General features: G+C 41.6%; 1 protein-coding gene across 2 annotated transcripts in view; it reads right to left on the bottom strand.

Moving 5' to 3' along the window:
- Positions 1 to 670: 670 nt before the first annotated feature.
- Positions 671 to 18375, bottom strand: part of LOC146208558 (F-box only protein 9) — a 33071-nt gene continuing 15366 nt past the window's right edge. For both annotated transcript variants that reach the window (XM_084594870.1, XM_084594880.1), the window contains exons 3-13: positions 16442 to 16499; positions 16285 to 16365; positions 16181 to 16208; positions 15372 to 15483; positions 15010 to 15111; positions 14857 to 14918; positions 10845 to 10930; positions 8531 to 8647; positions 6877 to 7103; positions 2612 to 2688; positions 671 to 1080 (exon numbers count right to left, since the gene is read on the bottom strand). In XM_084594870.1, coding sequence (XP_084450996.1) covers positions 972 to 1080; positions 2612 to 2688; positions 6877 to 7103; positions 8531 to 8647; positions 10845 to 10930; positions 14857 to 14918; positions 15010 to 15111; positions 15372 to 15483; positions 16181 to 16208; positions 16285 to 16365; positions 16442 to 16499 — 1059 coding nt within the window. In that variant the 3' untranslated portion in view covers positions 671 to 971. The remainder of the gene's footprint in view (positions 1081 to 2611; positions 2689 to 6876; positions 7104 to 8530; positions 8648 to 10844; positions 10931 to 14856; positions 14919 to 15009; positions 15112 to 15371; positions 15484 to 16180; positions 16209 to 16284; positions 16366 to 16441; positions 16500 to 18375) is intronic.

Raw genomic sequence — 18375 nt, 5'->3', positions numbered from 1 at the left:
CCGTTTACTTAATGGGCAGTGATGCCACATCAAACCATTTTGCGATCCCCTCTGAATTCGGTATATTGGATTTACCATCCATTTTACTGCTTCACTACCTTTGTCCACACTGCATAACAAATTTTCAATAAAAATTGGCAACTTTGTTCAAGAATCCAATGCTGTACCGAAATGCATGCGAGTGGGATCAAAGGAAAGCTCTTACGATTCCCAACTTTTGCAAACAGGAGCTCAAGGTATCAAACAGGTAAAGAAGAGGTATCAATGAAGATTGTGAAACATCAAGGTTGCTTACTGGCAGCCTCCAGAAAATGGTGCTAGTCTGGATAGCTGTATGGTGGAGGCTAACATTCCCAATCAGAATGCTTCTGAAGAGTTTTCGGAATAGCTTTTTCTTGGTACAAACTGAACTGTCCTAATACTACCGCAACATTAAAACAAAATTCTTGGAAATTCAATTCGCTCATACTGGGCTTCGAGCCAGAATGGAAGCTTGTGCCTCTGATTCCTTACTCTTCTTACCAATGTACAAAAGAATGTAACCTCTCCATATTCTCAGTGCGTACCAAGCCACACTGAGAATATGCATGGATGGCAGTAAAGCAAACATACTGTAGCCAAGGCAGAGTAGTTTCCTGCCTAATAACGCGCCGATAAAAGGAATTCAACATCCCACAAGTAGAATCTTTATTTGCAACCTTCACACCAAAAAATTCCATTTCTACTGTGAACACAGTTATCACCGAGCATTCTCGTGCCGCAAAACAGAACAACTTCCACATATTTAACGAGACTTGGACAAGTGTACTTTGACAATGATAACATCACAAGGATAAAGTGGGTGTGCCTTATGGGAAAGGCAGGCATGGACTATGAGGCATGGCACCTCTCCTACGTGTCTTGTCCCGCAATTTACAGGTAGCACTTTTTTTTTTTTTCCCCTTCCCATCTGTGCTGTGCTGTGCATGTCGTCACAGTGGAGACTCTGACACCAACGTAAAGCTCTTGACTCTCGAAAACCAGAGCGGAGGAAAAGCGGTGCTTGTCAGGTCAAATGTAGCCACAGACTCCTGGCCCGGCCTGGATGGAGATGCAAAAATGAGAAGTGCTACAGTCAAATCTACTTCTTTGTTATAAGGCTCGTAATGACATGCATTTAAAAAAACTAACTGGTCACTGATGTATGCATTCTTTAAGGTATGGAGATGAAGGCAGTGCTATTCTCTTCAATTGAAATCTCATAAAAACCTAGCTAGCGTTTAGCCCTGCGATGTCCATATCACTAGTGATCAATAATTTTCATTTCAGCTCAAAGGGCCTAGGTAAAGTACTAACACACTTCAAAGAACTGTCTTTTCCAACACATTTATAAAAGTACAGTGTCATAATCAGGTTGTCTAAAGAAATTCATGCAGTGCTAACCTTAATGGCAGTACAAATTGAGTTTCTATATGCACCCTATACACTGCTTTTTGCAGGTAAATCGTTCAATCCTAATTTCGCACGGAAAAGGCATTTGAATGTCGGCACCTTTTTACACCAAATTTGTTTGGGGTACTGCCCGATTTGACCACAAAACATATATTCACGTTGTTTGCGGTGACTGCGAAACAAAACAAGCCGCTGCCCCTGCGATGGCTCCAGTGAAGGCGATGAAAATCTGCTATGTGCAAGCAATGGGGCAAATAGTTCCTGCCAGAATTATTCAGACTGCTAAGATACAGTGAATGCAATCATAGAGTCTTGTGAAGTAGAGGTACTGAAATATAGTTGCAGAGGGTAGACCATGAACTAAATATAGAAAAATTGAAAATATGTTATCTAACCCAAGCACTGTGTTGCCACGCAGCACACCACTCTTAATCGTTTTATAGGGAACTTTGTGAATTTTTATGTGAGGCCAGTAGAAACTCCAACTTTCTCCTACTCCCCCCTTCCTTTCACTATGCCTAATGGCAAACATCTCGAATGAAAAAAAAAATGTGCAACCTTACTGGTTTGAATTCTGACGCTGCACTAGAATATGTGCAACACTCAATCTTCTCTCATCATCAAATAGTTAAAAGGAATTTCATCAAACTAACAGCATCGAGAACCTAGGAATGTTACTGGAGACTCAAAATGGCCGCTGTATGCTGTTTTGAAAACAACTTTTCCAGAAATATCACATCATTCAGTTGCTTTTCTTTCTTTTTGTTACCTTTTCACCAGTTTTTTTTTTTTTTTTTCACTTTTTTTTTAAGCTCCCATGAAATATGGCGCTGAGAAAGCAAATGTAAAAACCACAGAACACTGAAACACAATGCTAAACAACGAAGCTGTTTATGAAGGCCCTTACGTGAACTCTTCAATAACAATCATTCACCAAAAAACAAACTCATTATCAACAAGTCAGAATGCAATGCAACAAGTGCAATCGATAAGGCACCCATGGTATGATGCTAAAAAGCATTTAAGATGGTAATGTATCAATAACATTCCTCTGTAACTAATCATATCAACGTAAAGAAGCAATTTGCCTCTATACTGATGATCCTATCAGCGATCATTCTGCCTGGCTGCAACCACAAACTATCCCACACTGCCAGCTCAGGAGGAAAACAGCACAAACCAGTAACTGTGGATGGCATAGCTCTTCCACACCAGCTGTGCATTGGCACGGCCCCGCACACTCCTCAGCTCCAGCTCCTGCACAGAAATAGGAAGCAGGGTTGTCCAAGCCATCACCAAATAGAGAGCAGGGTTGTCCAAGCCATCGCCGAATAGGAAGCAGGGTTGTCTAAGCCATCGCCAAACAAATCGCTTCTGTTTCGGCATTTCTTCCATTTCTTTGCAGAAAAATGATTGCACAACAACTGCTTCCAGAGGCAAGGCTGAGCTTACTGCCTCTAACCAAACCAAATTAACTAAAAGTTCACCACGAGGTATAATTGAGGCATTTTATTTATAATACTCAATTTCCCCCAATTCTTACATTCAAAGCCGGGTTCTTGAATATCGTGTTGAAACAGATTTACGTATAACAAAAAAAAAAACACTGATTAGTATAAAGATGAAGGCATTGCAAAAAATATTGCAGATGCCTCGTGCTTTTTCCAAACCCATGCAATCAGTTTGCGTATGATTCCAAACCACCTTTAATGCTTGTCATCAAGGGGCGGTGACGTAATCTGTGAATTACTTCGAAAGGTGCCTCTCCGAAGCAGGAAGCAAGAAAAATGAGAACTGACGGAAAATTTTATACGCATCACAGCATGAAGCGTTCCCACACTAATAAAATCCTGTCCCAAGGTTGACAGACATTTCGTATGGTCACTGACTTTGGACATTCCCACAATGTGCAAAAGCAGATAGATTCAACTGACAGGCAGCAATTGCATAATTGCTAAAAAAAAAGAAGTATCTGGCATGGAGAAGAGAAAATCTTGACAGTTTCTTATCCGCATAAGATGCGGTGCTATCCACATTAAGTTAACTCTACTCTACCATGTGTTCAAAAATTATGCAATTAATTTGGTCAATAGCATCATGCAAACTTTGGATTTGAGCCTCTTCAATACCAAACTCACTTTCATTCCAAAAACTTTATTTCTACAGGATTAATTTAGGCTTCGTTTATGAAGACAATGTTCAGTGAAAAAACAATTGAAGCATTCACAGCGCAAAATGGGGGGACTCTCCTGTGCCACAGCAACACAAGCAAGTAAATGTAAATTGCAGGCTTCTCTCACAAGCACCGACATGAGAGCACTCTTTTCTTGTGTTCCCATTATGGCAGCAGAAAAGTAAATTAGTATAATTTATGTGACTCAGACTTTATTCTACTCCAGTGTAGCATCCTAAATGCATTGTTAGCGGCGGAATGATAAATGCGGACAGGACACAAAATGGTAGACCACCTGTCCTGCCATTCCCAATCTGTGTCTGCCATTTCTCCGGTAATAAGAATCCTTGTTATCATCTTCCGGGTTCTGATTGTCAACCAATTCCCACCAATCATAAGTTAGCATGAGGAAAGAGTAAATAAAACCACACTCGAAACAGTTTCAAGTTATGAGGCCTAAGCTACAAAGAAGCCTCTTATGAATGAACCTGGCTCATTGTGATCCGTAATCATTTGGTAATCATTTTTAGTGTGCAGAAATGTACATGACTAGGAGTACCCAAGCCAATCATCAGAATTGCATGTGCCGTTGCTCTGATTGGCTAAGCTGATTTGTGATGCACGTAGATGTAAGGTGAACGATCCCGCGGAGAAGCACGAGATTCAGCTAGCCGTACAGTGAGAGTTTGCGCTCAACTATTACACACTGATCATAAGTCTGCCTTGGTAAATTTGGAAGTGCCTGGCGTTGTATTAATGATTATTCGACACTAAACAACCAAGTCTTGTTGATTACTGCTGGACAACATTAAGACAAAGCTAAACCATAAGCTAAACCATAGGCCAAACCAGTACTTCTCGGCACACAGCAATTGGTTAACTAACTGGATTCTGCTAAGTCTTTTATTTGAAATCTTTTTGGCATGTTTCCTAGGCACTGCGAGGCATGTTTCGGTATCATAATTTTTGAAAAGACAAGATGTATGGATTTGCTTGTCACTACAGTACTCTGTTTAGCTTTCTGGATTTGGCCTATTTTCAAAAAGGCCCAGCATTGCAGCTCGGTGGTTACGGCACTTGACTCCTGAATCCAAGTATGTGGAATCATATCCCGGCCGCGCCGGCCACTTTTCGATGGAAGCGAAAAGCAAGGCATCTATGTGCTGTGCGATGTCAGTACATGGTAAAGGCCGATTCATACGAAAGACCATCGGTCCGCAGGATGCCCATTACGTGTTCATACGTCACAACTACGTGAGGTACACTGTCAGCCCGTGGACCGGTGAAGTGAGAAATGTCAAATGCCTTTTCTCCAGTGTGGCTTGGCGGTAGGTCGCAAAGCTATGCTCGCAAGGTGTGGCAACCAGCCCCCTGTCCTCAATGTTTCAGCTGCCGTAAATAGACCCTCTCAATGCAGGCACGCAGCTTGTAGCTCGCACTGTTGCGCAGTCTGGACGATACAAGGAGATGGGCCTTTGCACTCATGCTTGAGATAGGGGTGCAAAGAGGTGAATGGCCTCATGTGAATCGGCCTCAAAGAACGCCAGATGGTCGAAATTTGTGGAGCCCTCCACTACAGCGTCCCTCATAGCCTCGGTTGCTTATAAACTAAACCAAACCAAATCTATAATAAAAAGAAAGAAACTCAAATATTGGTAGACACCTACCCCCGAATTCCAAAAATGAGATTATGAAAATGAAAGGTCACAGCTGTAATCATTAAACAAAACATTAAACAAGTCATCAAGGTTTTTCACATTTCCTAGCCATCAAGAAATCTAATCTCTTTTTAGAGTTGCTGAATTATTGCTGACACGTTCGCTCTTTGACAGTGAGTCTCAGGTGCCTTAAGTAACTTGCACACTGGCTGGTCCTTGAATCTTCTGAGAATCTTGCTCTTGACATAGTTTGCAGTGCGTTGTCAAGTGACCACATGATCAGGTGAATTCCTCCTTGCCCTCTTTAATACCTTTGCTATGTTCCCTCAGCCTATCATTTAAATGATGCCTAGTCTGCTCCATGTATGATGAGCCACATGATAAGTATCATTTAGTCTTCTTTCAGTCTAAAATTATCTTCTCGGTCATAGTAAAAAAAAGTCATCTACGAAGCGCCATTATATTTTGGGTCATCATAAGCAAGGCAGACTGGGAGTCAATTAAACGATAGGCTGAGGGAACATAACAAAGATACCCGAGACGGCACAAGAAGGAATTTACTTGGTCAGTGGTCTTTGAAGACTCAAGGGCCAGTGAATTATTTGAAGCATACGAACCTCACTGCCAAAGAGCGAACTGTGTCAGCATTCCTTCAATAACTCCAAAGAGAGATCAGATTTCTTGATAGCTAGGAAATGCGAACAATCTTGCTGAATGGTTTACTGTCGTTACTTTCTCACATTCTTATGGTGTGGGCTTGGCCCTGTGGTATAACTGCAGCGGTAAACTTCTTTCATCTGCTCTGTGTTTTGCGCTGTTAATTTGGTGTAAAAAATTATAGACCTTCTGTATCAAAAAATGTTCATATGCTTCATACAGATAGTATCCTGAGGTCCACAATGCAAAAGCTGCTGTGAATTCCAAAAGGAGTATGTGTAATATACTGAAATGTTAGAGAACGAAATTTCTGGAGTCCTCCACTATGGCGTCTCTCATAGCATGAGTTGCTTTGGGACGTTAAACCCCACAAACCAAACCAAACCACATACTAGTGTGAGCAAAAGTAAGAGACCCCTGTCACTGCATGCTGAACTGCTCGAGAACACCGTATGACGAAGCACTCCCAATGCCTAGACTGGCACACTACACCGTAATGCTTTGCTAGGCTGTAAACAGCACCTGTCTCAATGCAACGAGTGCTTCGTCATGGCACCCACATGCATGGTTCGGCACATGCTGGCAGGGGTCTCTAGTTATGGTTTGGTTAGTATGGTTTGTGGAGTTTAACGTCCCAAAGCGACCCAGACTATGAGAGACACCATAGTGGAGGCCTCCGAAAATTTCGACCACTTGGGTTCTCTAACGTGCACTGACATGCACAGCACACAGGCGCCTTGCTTTTCACCTTGAACAAAAAGCTGCCGCCGAGGCCGGGATTCGAACCCGTGTCCTTGGGCGCAGTAGGGTCTCTAGTTATGCTCACAATAATACCTGCAAACATACATTCACCTCCGTGCCTCCAGTAATAACAAAAAGGAAACACATAAAATAATAAAAGCAAGCACTTCTTATAAGAGCACTGTGGAAAACAATAAAGATCAGGCAGGTACATGCCAAGTGAAAGACTTGCTCTGGCTGGGGTTCGACATTGTGCCTGCCACCCCGCCGGTAGCCCGTGCTTCGCGACGTCTTCATTGCAGGCTTTTTGAGCACCGCCTTGACCCTGGTGCCCTCGAGCCAGAAACTTCCACTCAGGACCGAGGTGTAGGCCGGTCGTCGAGAGCGCAGTTTTCCCAGGGAGAGGTACGGGTTATCGGGTGTGGTCAGCATCAGCACCACTCCTGCATCGTTTGAAGAAGTCAACAAATTCACAAACTAATGAGGCAGACCCGACCGACAAAAGAAAAAAAACTGCCATTGCTTGTTCGTTTCACTGGGCTGATATGCCAAGCATGTAAGCCGGGCAGCGGCCAGTTTACTTATGTCATGCAGAGGTTTTCCCATGGCTACAGCTACATTTTCTGCACACTTTCGGCTATGACAGCCGAGTACATTATACGTAGTTCCAATATGTTGCCTTCCTGAAGATGCAGTGATTCATTTTGCAACTCGCAAGGCCCCTTTTTGTTTTTCTTTGTTTTCTGGTGGCTAACAATTAATGCAGGCAGTTCATATTTTTAGGTCAGTAGCAAAATTGTCTATTTAACAATGCATTTTGCCATTAACCTTGTGCAGACAGATAGCTGCACCAACATTTAATGAACGACTAATAAAGGTCAACTGCTGCACTACGTTTAAGACTAGGAGAATGCGAATATTTATTTATTTATTTATTTACTTGAGCGTACTGCAGCCCTAGTGAAGGGCCCTGGCAGGAGGGGCAACAATTGCAAAACAAATGGCAAAGCATAAAGTACAAAAACAGTGAACACAAAATTTAGACAAGTACAAAGCAAGATGCAGAAAAACAGCAAGTCACTGAACGGACTTTGTGATAACTTTCAGATAAGAACCGAATATAAATATGGAAAAAAGATTCCTTCGAATATCAAATATTTCATCAGTAAAAAAAAAAAAAGAAATAAAAAAATTGCACGAAAAACTAAAATGGAATTTTGCAGAAGTGTACACCGTACTGAAATATCCAGTTAAATTTTATACACGATTCCATATACCAGTTTTTTGTACGAAAGGGACCTGCATAAAACTGGGCGGAGCTGTCATGTCGCTCCTGAATACAGTAACCTCTTGTTAATATGGCCTTTAAGGAACCAGAAAAAATGTTCCAATTAACCAAAAACTTCAATTATCGAATGGGCCTGAAATAACTGCCAAAACCTTTTTATCACAGTAACTTAATCTGATGAACTCGTGCATGATGGCTGCTTGCATGAAATGAAACTAAAGTAAGAAAGAGGTTCTTTCCCGGCTTTTGTCAAATTCTTCACTTTGCGCACACTGTTGGGAAGGCCTCTTCACAAATGGGAAGGTCCCTCATTACAGAATGGCCCCGTCACGTTTTGAGGATGCTTCACTGCACACTAAACACAGTCAAGGGTTGCAGTGAAGCGTGCAGTGCAGTGCAACTATGGTGAATAAGAACATTTTCGGTGGAATCGGTATTTTTCGAACATTTGGAAAATTCGAAATCAGTTTTTAGAATACGAATCAAATAACAAACATCTTCGACTTGTATTTAAAATTTTGGATATTTGCATATCCTTAATTAAGACAGACATGGCTCATAATCAACAATGAATCTCCTCACCATCAGGAAAGAAGCGGAGGTAGCGAAAGTACTCCACCAGAAAACAGGGGCGATAGGTCGAGTCTTGGAAGGAGGACTCGCCGTGTCTCACATACGTCGTCCGGTTGATGTAGACACCTGAAGTACAAGCAACACACACAGTATGCATCTAATTACAGCAAACAATCAATATTTTAGGCTATTCATATTTCTATGCTTCTTGACATTAGACAATGGCTCGGTTTGGTTTAGCTTATAAGGGCCTTAATCAGGCTATGAGAGAACACAGCGGAAGGCTCCAGATGATCTTGGCTGTGTGGGTTTTTTTTTTACTGTGTAGTGGCATCACAGAGTATACGAGCTTCTTGCATTTTGCCTCCACTGAAACACGGCTGCTGTCGCCAGGATCGCACCTAGGTACTAATCTGGCTCAGTAAACAAGTGCCATAACCATAGTCACCACTGTGGGGCTGACATTAGCAAATGTAATTCATTTTTTCACACACTAACACTAAATTAAGGGACAAACTGTGAGACATATATGAAAATATGTTCCGAGATATGAAAAATGAGAGCCACTGTTAAAAACTGCAAACTGAATGCACATGCTAGGAAAACTATCTGTTCACTGTTAACAAAGAACACTGTGCAAGAAAAAGACAGATGAAACAAAGTTTGGCACTCCACTTAAACTATGGTTTGTCTTGTCCATATATTTTTTCTCACTGTTTCCGCTGTTAACGTCTACTATCAAAATGCGTGGTTTTGCAGTATTGCTAATTCTTTGCAGTTAAAGAAAAATAAAACGAAGAGTTGATGTCTGCAACTTCACCTTAAGTTTCCACCTGTACCTCTTGGAAAGGTACCGATGATGACCTCTGACCCCGACCATACGTATGAGGGGGTACCCAAAAGAAACCGAACTAATTTTTTGGTGGGCAGCACTTTCATAGTACCGTGTTTTGCCAATAGGAGGGCACAGAGTAAACATTCCAGAGTCAGTCAGCCGAGTGGCGTCGCTAAAGGTCAGACGTACTAGCTTCGGCAGAGTTTACAGTGACAACTGTTTTCTGTGAGTGTCATTTTTGCAATGGCTGATTTTCGTGAACAGCGTGCGGCGGTGAAACTCTTTCTGCTCGGAAATAATGAAACAGAAACTCACGAAATGTTAAAAACAGCGTATAAGAATGATGCTATGGAGTAATAATAACTTGAAGTGTTTGAGTGGTTTTCCCGTTTCAAAAATGGTGAAATGTCAATTGATGACCAACCTCGTTCTGGTCATCCTTCCACGGCCCGAACACATGAAAATGTTGAAAAAATTCGTGCAACGAAGATCGACGACGGACGATTGAAGAAATTGTGGAGCTGTCGGGAATGACTTGGAGTTCACTGCAATTAATTTCGACAGATGATTTGGGAATGAAAAAGGTGGCTGCCAAATTCACGCCACGACTGCTGACAGCTGAACAAAAACAAAGTTGCGTGGAAGCATGCTGTACTTGAAAGAAGAGTCCCAAAATGATCCAAACCCTTTTTTTTGAAAAAGTTATCACAGGTGATGAAACTTGGTGCTATGCTTACAATCCTGAATCAAAGCAACAATCAAGCCAGTGGAAGACCAAGTTCGCCTCGCTCCAGGAAAGCTTGTCAGGTGAACTCAAACCTCAAAACAATGCTCATCTGTTTTTTCGACGTAAGAGGAGTCGTCCATTCAGTTTGTTCCGCAGGGTCAGACAGTTAACCAGGCTTTCTGCTTGGAAGTTTTGAAAAGATTGCGCAACAGTGTGTGGCAGAAGCGGCCTGATCTGTGTCAGTCGGGTGACTGGTTTCGCTATCATGACAATGCCCCTGCTCACACAGCCTTGTCTGTGCGACAATATTTGACCAAAAATGGTATGACCCCTGTTCTTCACACCCCATACTCACCAGATCTTGCCCCGTGGGATTTTTTTTTTTGTTTCCCAGAATGAAGAAACACATGAAAAGAAAGAGTTTTGCTGATGTTGCAGAGGTAAAGAAAAAAAACGACGGAGGTGCTGTCAAGCATCACAAAAGATGAATTTGAAAATGTTTTGAAAAGTGAAATGAAAGGTTATTAGTGCAAGTGGAGAGTACTTTGAAGGTTTGCACCTAAAATGTGAATAAATATGTTCAAAAATATTAAGTTCAGTTTCTTTTGGGTACCCCTCATATGAAAATTAATAGTGTTAGAAATTTTGCATTGAGGCATTTTAATGTTTTGGTCATAACAACCAGTGGCACGCTGGCTTTTAAAGAAAGAAAAACTCAAATTCAAACCAGGGACAAAATGGTAGGTGAGGCAGTCGCTTACCGTTGTAGCATATTCGTGGCCTGCAAATGTACATTTCTCTCCATGAGTCGTACTGGTTCAACTGGCCACAGTCTTCGCCCCATGTTCTGCATAACAAAAAAGCAACAATCCGGCAATGCATCTTACATATACCTTGGCCAACTCTAATGCTTCTTATGCATTCACTGCTAAGAAACCCAGCAGCATTTCAGTAAGCTGCCCCACAGTAAAAGTTCAATGCTCCTTCAGCACAGCAAAAGCCCTAGTAATTGCAGACACAGCATAAAATGGGACCACAATGCACCCAACACAATACTGTAATGCAGGTAGACACGGCTAAGAAGTGTTATGGCATAAAACTGAACCCAACACAATACTGTAATGCAGGTAGATACGGCTAAGAAGTGTTATGGCATAAAACTGAACATTTAATAGACTGGAGGAATTTAGAAAATAGAAAATGGGGTTGTACTGGGCCCCACCACAGTGAGACTGTGGTAAGACGCCCGATTACTATGCGGGAGTTTTAACCTACCACCAGCAGGTGTACTGTGCGATTTCATGCAGCCCTCCACTGCGACTCCCTTTTTCTACTTTCACTCTCACCTTCCTCCCTTCCCTTGGTGCACTTAAGGTGACTACAGAACAAGTGTGACAGATACTGCGCCGTTCCATTCCTGTGAACCAATTTATTTATTATTATTATTATTATTATTATAGTACTGACTATATTTTTAAAAGTCTTTAATGTATGGAGCATGCCAAGGTAACTTGGAAACCCGAAAGTTCCTTCATAATCTGTTCTACACAGATCTTTCTGAAGTGGCGTCATAATTCTGACGAATGACAAAGACTTGAAATCAAACATTGTTTAATTTGGACACAGTGAACTGAAATGGTGTCATGAAATAGTTTGATATATTGATACTTTGGTATATAAAAAAATTTCAAAAGGTAACCTATTTGTATCCTAGAAGAAAAGATACATTGCAACCACACTAGTGAGGCACTTCTTCCAGCAATATAGGCTTAACATGCCTCGCATAGAAGCCGCAGCAGATGGTGCTTCAAAAGTGAGCAATGCCCATCATAATATGTTTAATCCTGCTTCCAGTGCACTAAAAATAAAATAATCAATAGCATTAAAATACAGCTGGCTTCCACAATACCTGGCAAAAAGAGCGCGACTTTAAGAGTGCAGATGAAAGAAAGACTAAAAACACCAAAGCGCTGACTTCAATTAGTTTTTTATAGCAGAGAGGAATGGTATACATAGGAAAAGTGAAGCCCTCATCTCATAGCATAAGTCAATCGCTCTCGCAAGAAATGCACGTCACTCAAAATGATTGCAGCAGCTCACATTTGGGAGCAAGAAGACTGTGTTAACAGTCTCTTGATAGCTCCAACAAAACGAGATTTGATTTAGTTTAGAGGGTTCAACGTCCCAAAGTGACTTAGGCTACGAGGCACGCCACATTGAAGGGCTCCAGAAATTCGTGAACGAGATTATTTGAGTCGGATGACGCATGAGTAATTTGGCCATACTGGTTTAATTTTGACACTTTAAAGTTCTAGCTCCTGGATTTTAGCTTTTTATTTGCCCCCTTTGGTCTCATATGTCTCTTAATTACTCTTATTTTTCTATTCCTTTAACACCCCTTTTAAATTGTTCATTTCGTCTTGTGTTATGATAATATTGGACAATGTTAGTTGTTCTCATCTTTCATTAATTGCCATGCACTGCATAGCGATTTCAACTGTTCACTCCATTCCTGCATTGGACAATGTTAGTTGTTCTCATCTTTCATTAATTGCCATGCACTGCATAGCGATTTCACCTGTTCACTCCATTCCTGCATTTCCGTTTATGTGCAGGTGCATCACTGTTATCTTGTGTCACATAGCGCATTCATGATATATTGAATTGAATTGCCTTTATTTCCATAAACATACAATTTATGGGGGATTTAAGGAAGAAGTTGCTCCACGGCAACTTAATAATAATAATAATTGGTTCACAGAAAGGAAAGGCGCAGCATCTGTCACATTTGTTCTGTGGACACCTGAACTGCACCTTGAGTGAAGGGAGGAAGGTGGGAGTGTAGGAGGAGTGACCTCCAGAGTAATTTTCACCACCTGCACATGGACACCACTTCGTTTCGCCTCCATAGAAATGCAGCCGGCGGTGGTCGGGATCGAACTCTGGTACTAGGGCACAATAGTCCGGCGTTTTGACGTTTCTGCAACTTGACCTTTCTGCAATAAACAACTCATTGAAGTCGGCACTGTGGTGCCCAGCCTTTCCTTTGCTCGAGTCCTAAAGTTTCGTCGTATTTACCAGTCATGATTCATCAAACTAGCCCATTTGGCTACAGTTGCAAGTTTCATAAATGCTTTTGGCAGCAGGGCACGTCAAGTGAGAGCCACTTCTAGGCTTTGGTTAGGTTGGCTTCATTGCATGAAAGTGAAGTGGCGTGCAAAAATGACTGTGGGGCTTCACGGCGCAGGCAACAACCAGCAGATACCCGAGGTCACGCAGCCGACTCGATTCAGGACTGAGAAAGTGACTGAAGTGTGCCATCGAGAAAAGCACTACTTGCAGGGGCATGATGCTGTTTCATACATCAAACGACAGGCAAAAACCGAGTTCAATATACAAAACAACTTTTCTACACTTTAATACAAGACCTCCCCTTTAATCTGTATCTCCGATAGAGCCAATAGTATGAAATATCTAGGTTCAATATATCTAGGCTCAACTGTATGTGTCTCCCCACTGTTTGTAGGCATGTAGGTCAACATTCTGTAGAAGAAAGCCAAGCGTCAATTACAACAGCTACAGGTGTCTGCTACAACTGCACAAGCACAGTAAGTACTTGTGCAAATATTTATTGTACTCATGGGAGTTACTGCTACAGAAAAACTAATTGGTGTTTTGGAAAGAGCAAAAAAAAAACTCTATAGGCACAGAAACTTTCATTGCTCTAAAGCCCTTATTAACAAAAAAAGTGTCCTCGAGTAGCATCTCCCCTTAAGTGCAAACTGAATGACTAAAATGACAAACTATTCACGCAGCATATATTTCTACAAAAACAAACTAAAATTAATGCCGACAACTACAAGCGCACACCAGCGTGAAGACTAGTGAGGGTAAAGAAAAATATAATTTTTAGTACCAGGTTTAGTACCTATTCTGCATAATATTAACCATTTCATATTTCATGTTCAAGGCAATTTTTCAGAAGGTTGCAACAATAATGCTGATAAATATCTCTTTTACAGAGTGGTTATTATCTACGAAAATATCTTGTTGATTGAGTACACTGAACGCTTGATAATTTGGGACCGAAAATGGAACCAAAAATTTGTTAAAGCAGAGTTTGAATTAAGGGCATGTGATGTTAACAGGACCAAAGTGCAAGTTCAAATAAGCCTGGGACTTTAAGAAGGGTCAAATCAAAAAGCAAACACTGCATTTGCTAACCAGTTATTATGAAGTTTTATCTGTAACTAGGTTTAAAATGTACAAGTTTGGCAGCTACTTTCAAAATGCTGCATAACGTCAAGGAAAAGTTCTATTTAAGTCACGCACCAATTATGAGAGTGGGCGAAGTCCAATTATCAAACAGTCTCTCCCCTTTAACGCACCTTAAGAGGGCAATGGGACAGCCGTGTGTGTTTGGATCGACTGTGCAAAGGATGGAAGTTGACAAAGACTAACGACCACGTGCAATGCACAGTGCAAGAGACTGTGATCAGCTGCAGCGATAGCTACGAAGTTTCATACTTTCTTCCCGCAAGATAAACCTGGGCTCATATTCACTCTCTTCGGACATTTTTTGTTTGTTTTTGACTTGCCATGCTAAGCTGACAAGGCCACTTCAAGGTCAGGTGTCACACCCGACTTGGCCTTCACAGCTCTGGTCATGAAGCAGTGCCCTCGCACTGAAACATATGAGCAGAAGCCATTATGATTAAGCAATGAGACACTAACCATCATTACTTATTTAAAGACGCTTTTTTAACTGCCCACCTTGCACAAGCCATGTGCCAAAGCTCAGGATCCCTTGCACAGAGGTAGAAGCCACGGCACACCTAGCAAGAACAGAAAGGAAGTTATACGTCTAATTACTAGATCTGCTAATTTGGTTGTAACGGCAAAGTCAACCCATGGCCTCCTACATACCTTTGAAACAGACTCGAGAGACAGGATGTCCAGGTCTGAAGAGACCACCCATCGCAGTATAAACATAAAGACTTCTCTGGGAAGGTCAGAGATGTGCGTGGCCTGCAATAACCAATGCTGCTGAGTTTGGGTGCATGTTTGAAATTGCAACACGTAAACATGCAGCTCCACAACTGCCACGCCTAGAATCTCTTTGTAGACGGGTAATAGACCTGCACTCTTTGTACAAAAGGTGTAACATTAAGAATTAAGACAAATTTCAAGGGAAACAGCTCTGCAAGCCATGTGCTTTGACATCTTCAATGTCTACAATTAAAACAAGTGCTGTCATCATTGAAATGAAGATATATTAAGATAGATACCTTTTGCTCCCAAGCTACAGAGCAGATGTTGGCAGATGAAGTTTTGATTTTGATGCGCTGGTGAAGGGGCATCGTGTCATCATTGTCACATGGTGACCCATTATCTTCACATCTGTAAGGAAAAAAAAAAAAGGCAGGTTAGACATCACTTGCAAGGTGTGATACATCCAGTCATATAGCTTGACAATGACAACTACTAATGCTTGCTTTGAGCTACATTCTTTGTAAACCCAGGCCTTCATATAAATAGTTTGATAGGCAAACACATTAACATTGATAAAAGAGGTTTGAGGGCTGCATGAGATACAGAAGCTGCTACAAAAATAAACCTTCCATGCTTTTTGAGACCAACTCTTATTCTCCTACCAATATAATTAACCTTCATCAATTTTAACTAAAAGGGGGAATAAAATTTATTCAAATAATACGAAGACATAATTTGTCATGAACTTATTTAAATGCACTTTGTGTTCACAGGGCCAAAGCATACATTCCAATAAACAAACCGTTCAATGTACAGAAATGTAACACACCGGTTTGGTTTTGTTATAAACCAGTGAAGAAGAGCAAATATGTAAAGAACACAGTAGATGCCACCTGCTGTTTTTTGAAAGTTTCTTTTTTGTATTATAATGGAAATGATTGAATTATAAGTGTGAATCAACAGAACTCAGCTGCACTGAGATGGAAGAATCAATTTTTTTCGACGTGAAAATCTTTTCCAATTTTTGCAGACAAACAATGCAAATATCCCAGATGAATTTTTGCCCAACTTATGTAATGAATGTTCACAATTCACTCATACTCACTCGGTTTCCGAGCCACTACTCTCCTCATCTGAAAGCATAGACATCAATGCAAATGTAAGAAAAACATGGGCCTAAACCTACACAGACACTCGGGCAGAACTCACCAACCGACCACATGCTGCTGTTCGCCAAACGAAACTCGATATCGGGCACAATTTGCAAGGCTCTCCTGTAGTGCATGATGGCTGAGGAGAGATAAGTATTAAAAACAAAGGGCAACCTGAATGAGTGCAGAAGGCATTAATGGATGTAGATAATTACCATCCTGCATCCGTCCAGACCTCTCGGCTGATACTCCTTTCAGGTAGATCTGCTTCGCCTGCACAGGTACGATGTAATACAAATTCTAATGATCCTACAGCTACACACTGCAAAACCATACTTTATGCCCTAACTAGTGTGACCTCTTTAAGTAAGCTATAGCTGATTAAGTCAAAACTAGCCTTTCATGCTTGACAGCACACACACCTGATCTGTTACAGACACTGCGTCTTGGCCATTTAGGGCCCCAACACTGTGCTGCAATATACAGTAGAAAAAAAATGGTTTATGATTGAGTTTATGCAGTTTAATTAATGCCTGAAAGCAACTCGGGCTGTTAGGAACGCCGCAGTGGGGAGCCGCAGGTAATTTCGCCTATCTGGGGTTCTTTAACGTGCGCTGGAAATTGCGCAGTGCACGAGCACTTTGCATTTCACTTCCATCGAAGCATGGCTGCTGCAGACAAGACTGAATCCATGCCTGCTGCCTTAGTAGTTGAGCACATGATCTACTGAGGCTTGTTTCAGTTCTTGAATTCGACACTCCACTCAAAGACTGGAATCAGGTGGTCATTTTCATACGCAGACCGGCATATACTATAAGATTCCAAGACGTGGCGTAGAATATTATAGTAGTCTTTATTAAAAGTATTGTTGGTTGCATGTAGTACTTAAAACTCTTGGTAAACATTGACAAAAGAAGAAGGCAGCACGGCACTACCTACGTAGTACCTACGTAGGTATATTCACAAACACAACACACATCCAGGTGCATTTTTGGATTTGACAAGGTGCAACCACAATGATAAATAAACAAGCAATATGCACTTGTCTTTTAGTACTGTTGTCCAGATTTTTTTCTTTACCAATCACATCCACACACTTACATATGCAAGTTAAATTTCTTCGCCAGCCAGATGCCCAGTTCTTGTGATGCGCAATAATAAAGGCACCTGGCATGAGTCATGAGCAGTGCAAGTGGCTTGTGCACAGGAGTAGCCAGCATCAATAGGATCCGTGCACATCTAGCTCAGACGCGACTAGCCCCTGGTGGCGGCATGGGTGCCCAGAGTAGGTAAGCAGCAGAAGTTTGGTGCGCATGGCAGCAAGTCGTGCAGTTCGTCATAAGCTTCTTTTGGGCACCTGTGAACACTAAATAGAGTAATGCTAACTGCTGTGTTGTTGACTGCAACAGAACTTATCGAATTTAACCAGGGAGCAAGAATGACAGACACATTAATGCTTACTGCTGTGTTGTTGACTGCAACAGAACTTATCGAATTTAACCAGAGAGCAAGAATGGCAGACGCATTAATGCTAACTGCTGTGTTGTTGACTGCAACAGAACTTATCGAATTTAACCAGGGAGCAAGAATGGCAGACACATTGAATTAAACTCGCTCGATCGTCGTCAAGAATAAGCGCATGGTATATTCTTTCTGCGCAATTATTTTCATCGCAGATGTGTTTCTTGCTATCTTAAATAACTGTAAAAGGCTGCCTTCTAGTTACAAGCCTTATTTAGAGTGATACAGATCAGTATGATGTCCTGTCTGTTTCCTTTCTTGCGTGTCTTTTATCATCGGCCTGTGGCAAATGGCACCACTTTACCATCTTCACCACACCACACCATGTTCAGCCACAAGTTCCCTCATGTCATGGACTTGGCTGGATTCAGAAAGCTTAATGCCGTTAGTAGAGTTATTGCCTTGAAAAAAGCTTGTCAGTATACTGACCGGCCCAAACCTTGCTACATTTAGACATAGTGTAGAGCATTCTAGGCTGTCTAGTTTCAATGACCGTACTACTCAGGCACTGTAGTATACGTGACAATATGTCGGATTCCAAGAGAAGCTTGTGCGAGCACCTTCTAAGGGTGCATACAGCTTCCCAACATGTGCTTAACCTGCCATTTTACAAAAGCAGCTTCGAAAT

This window comes from Amblyomma maculatum, chromosome 1 (assembly GCF_055883805.1).
Source record: "Amblyomma maculatum isolate TAMU_Amacu chromosome 1, ASM5588380v1, whole genome shotgun sequence".
Classification (NCBI taxonomy): domain Eukaryota; kingdom Metazoa; phylum Arthropoda; class Arachnida; order Ixodida; family Ixodidae; genus Amblyomma; species Amblyomma maculatum.
The sequence above is the reverse complement of the archived record's forward strand: the minus strand, read 5'-3'. Positions and strand labels throughout refer to the sequence as shown.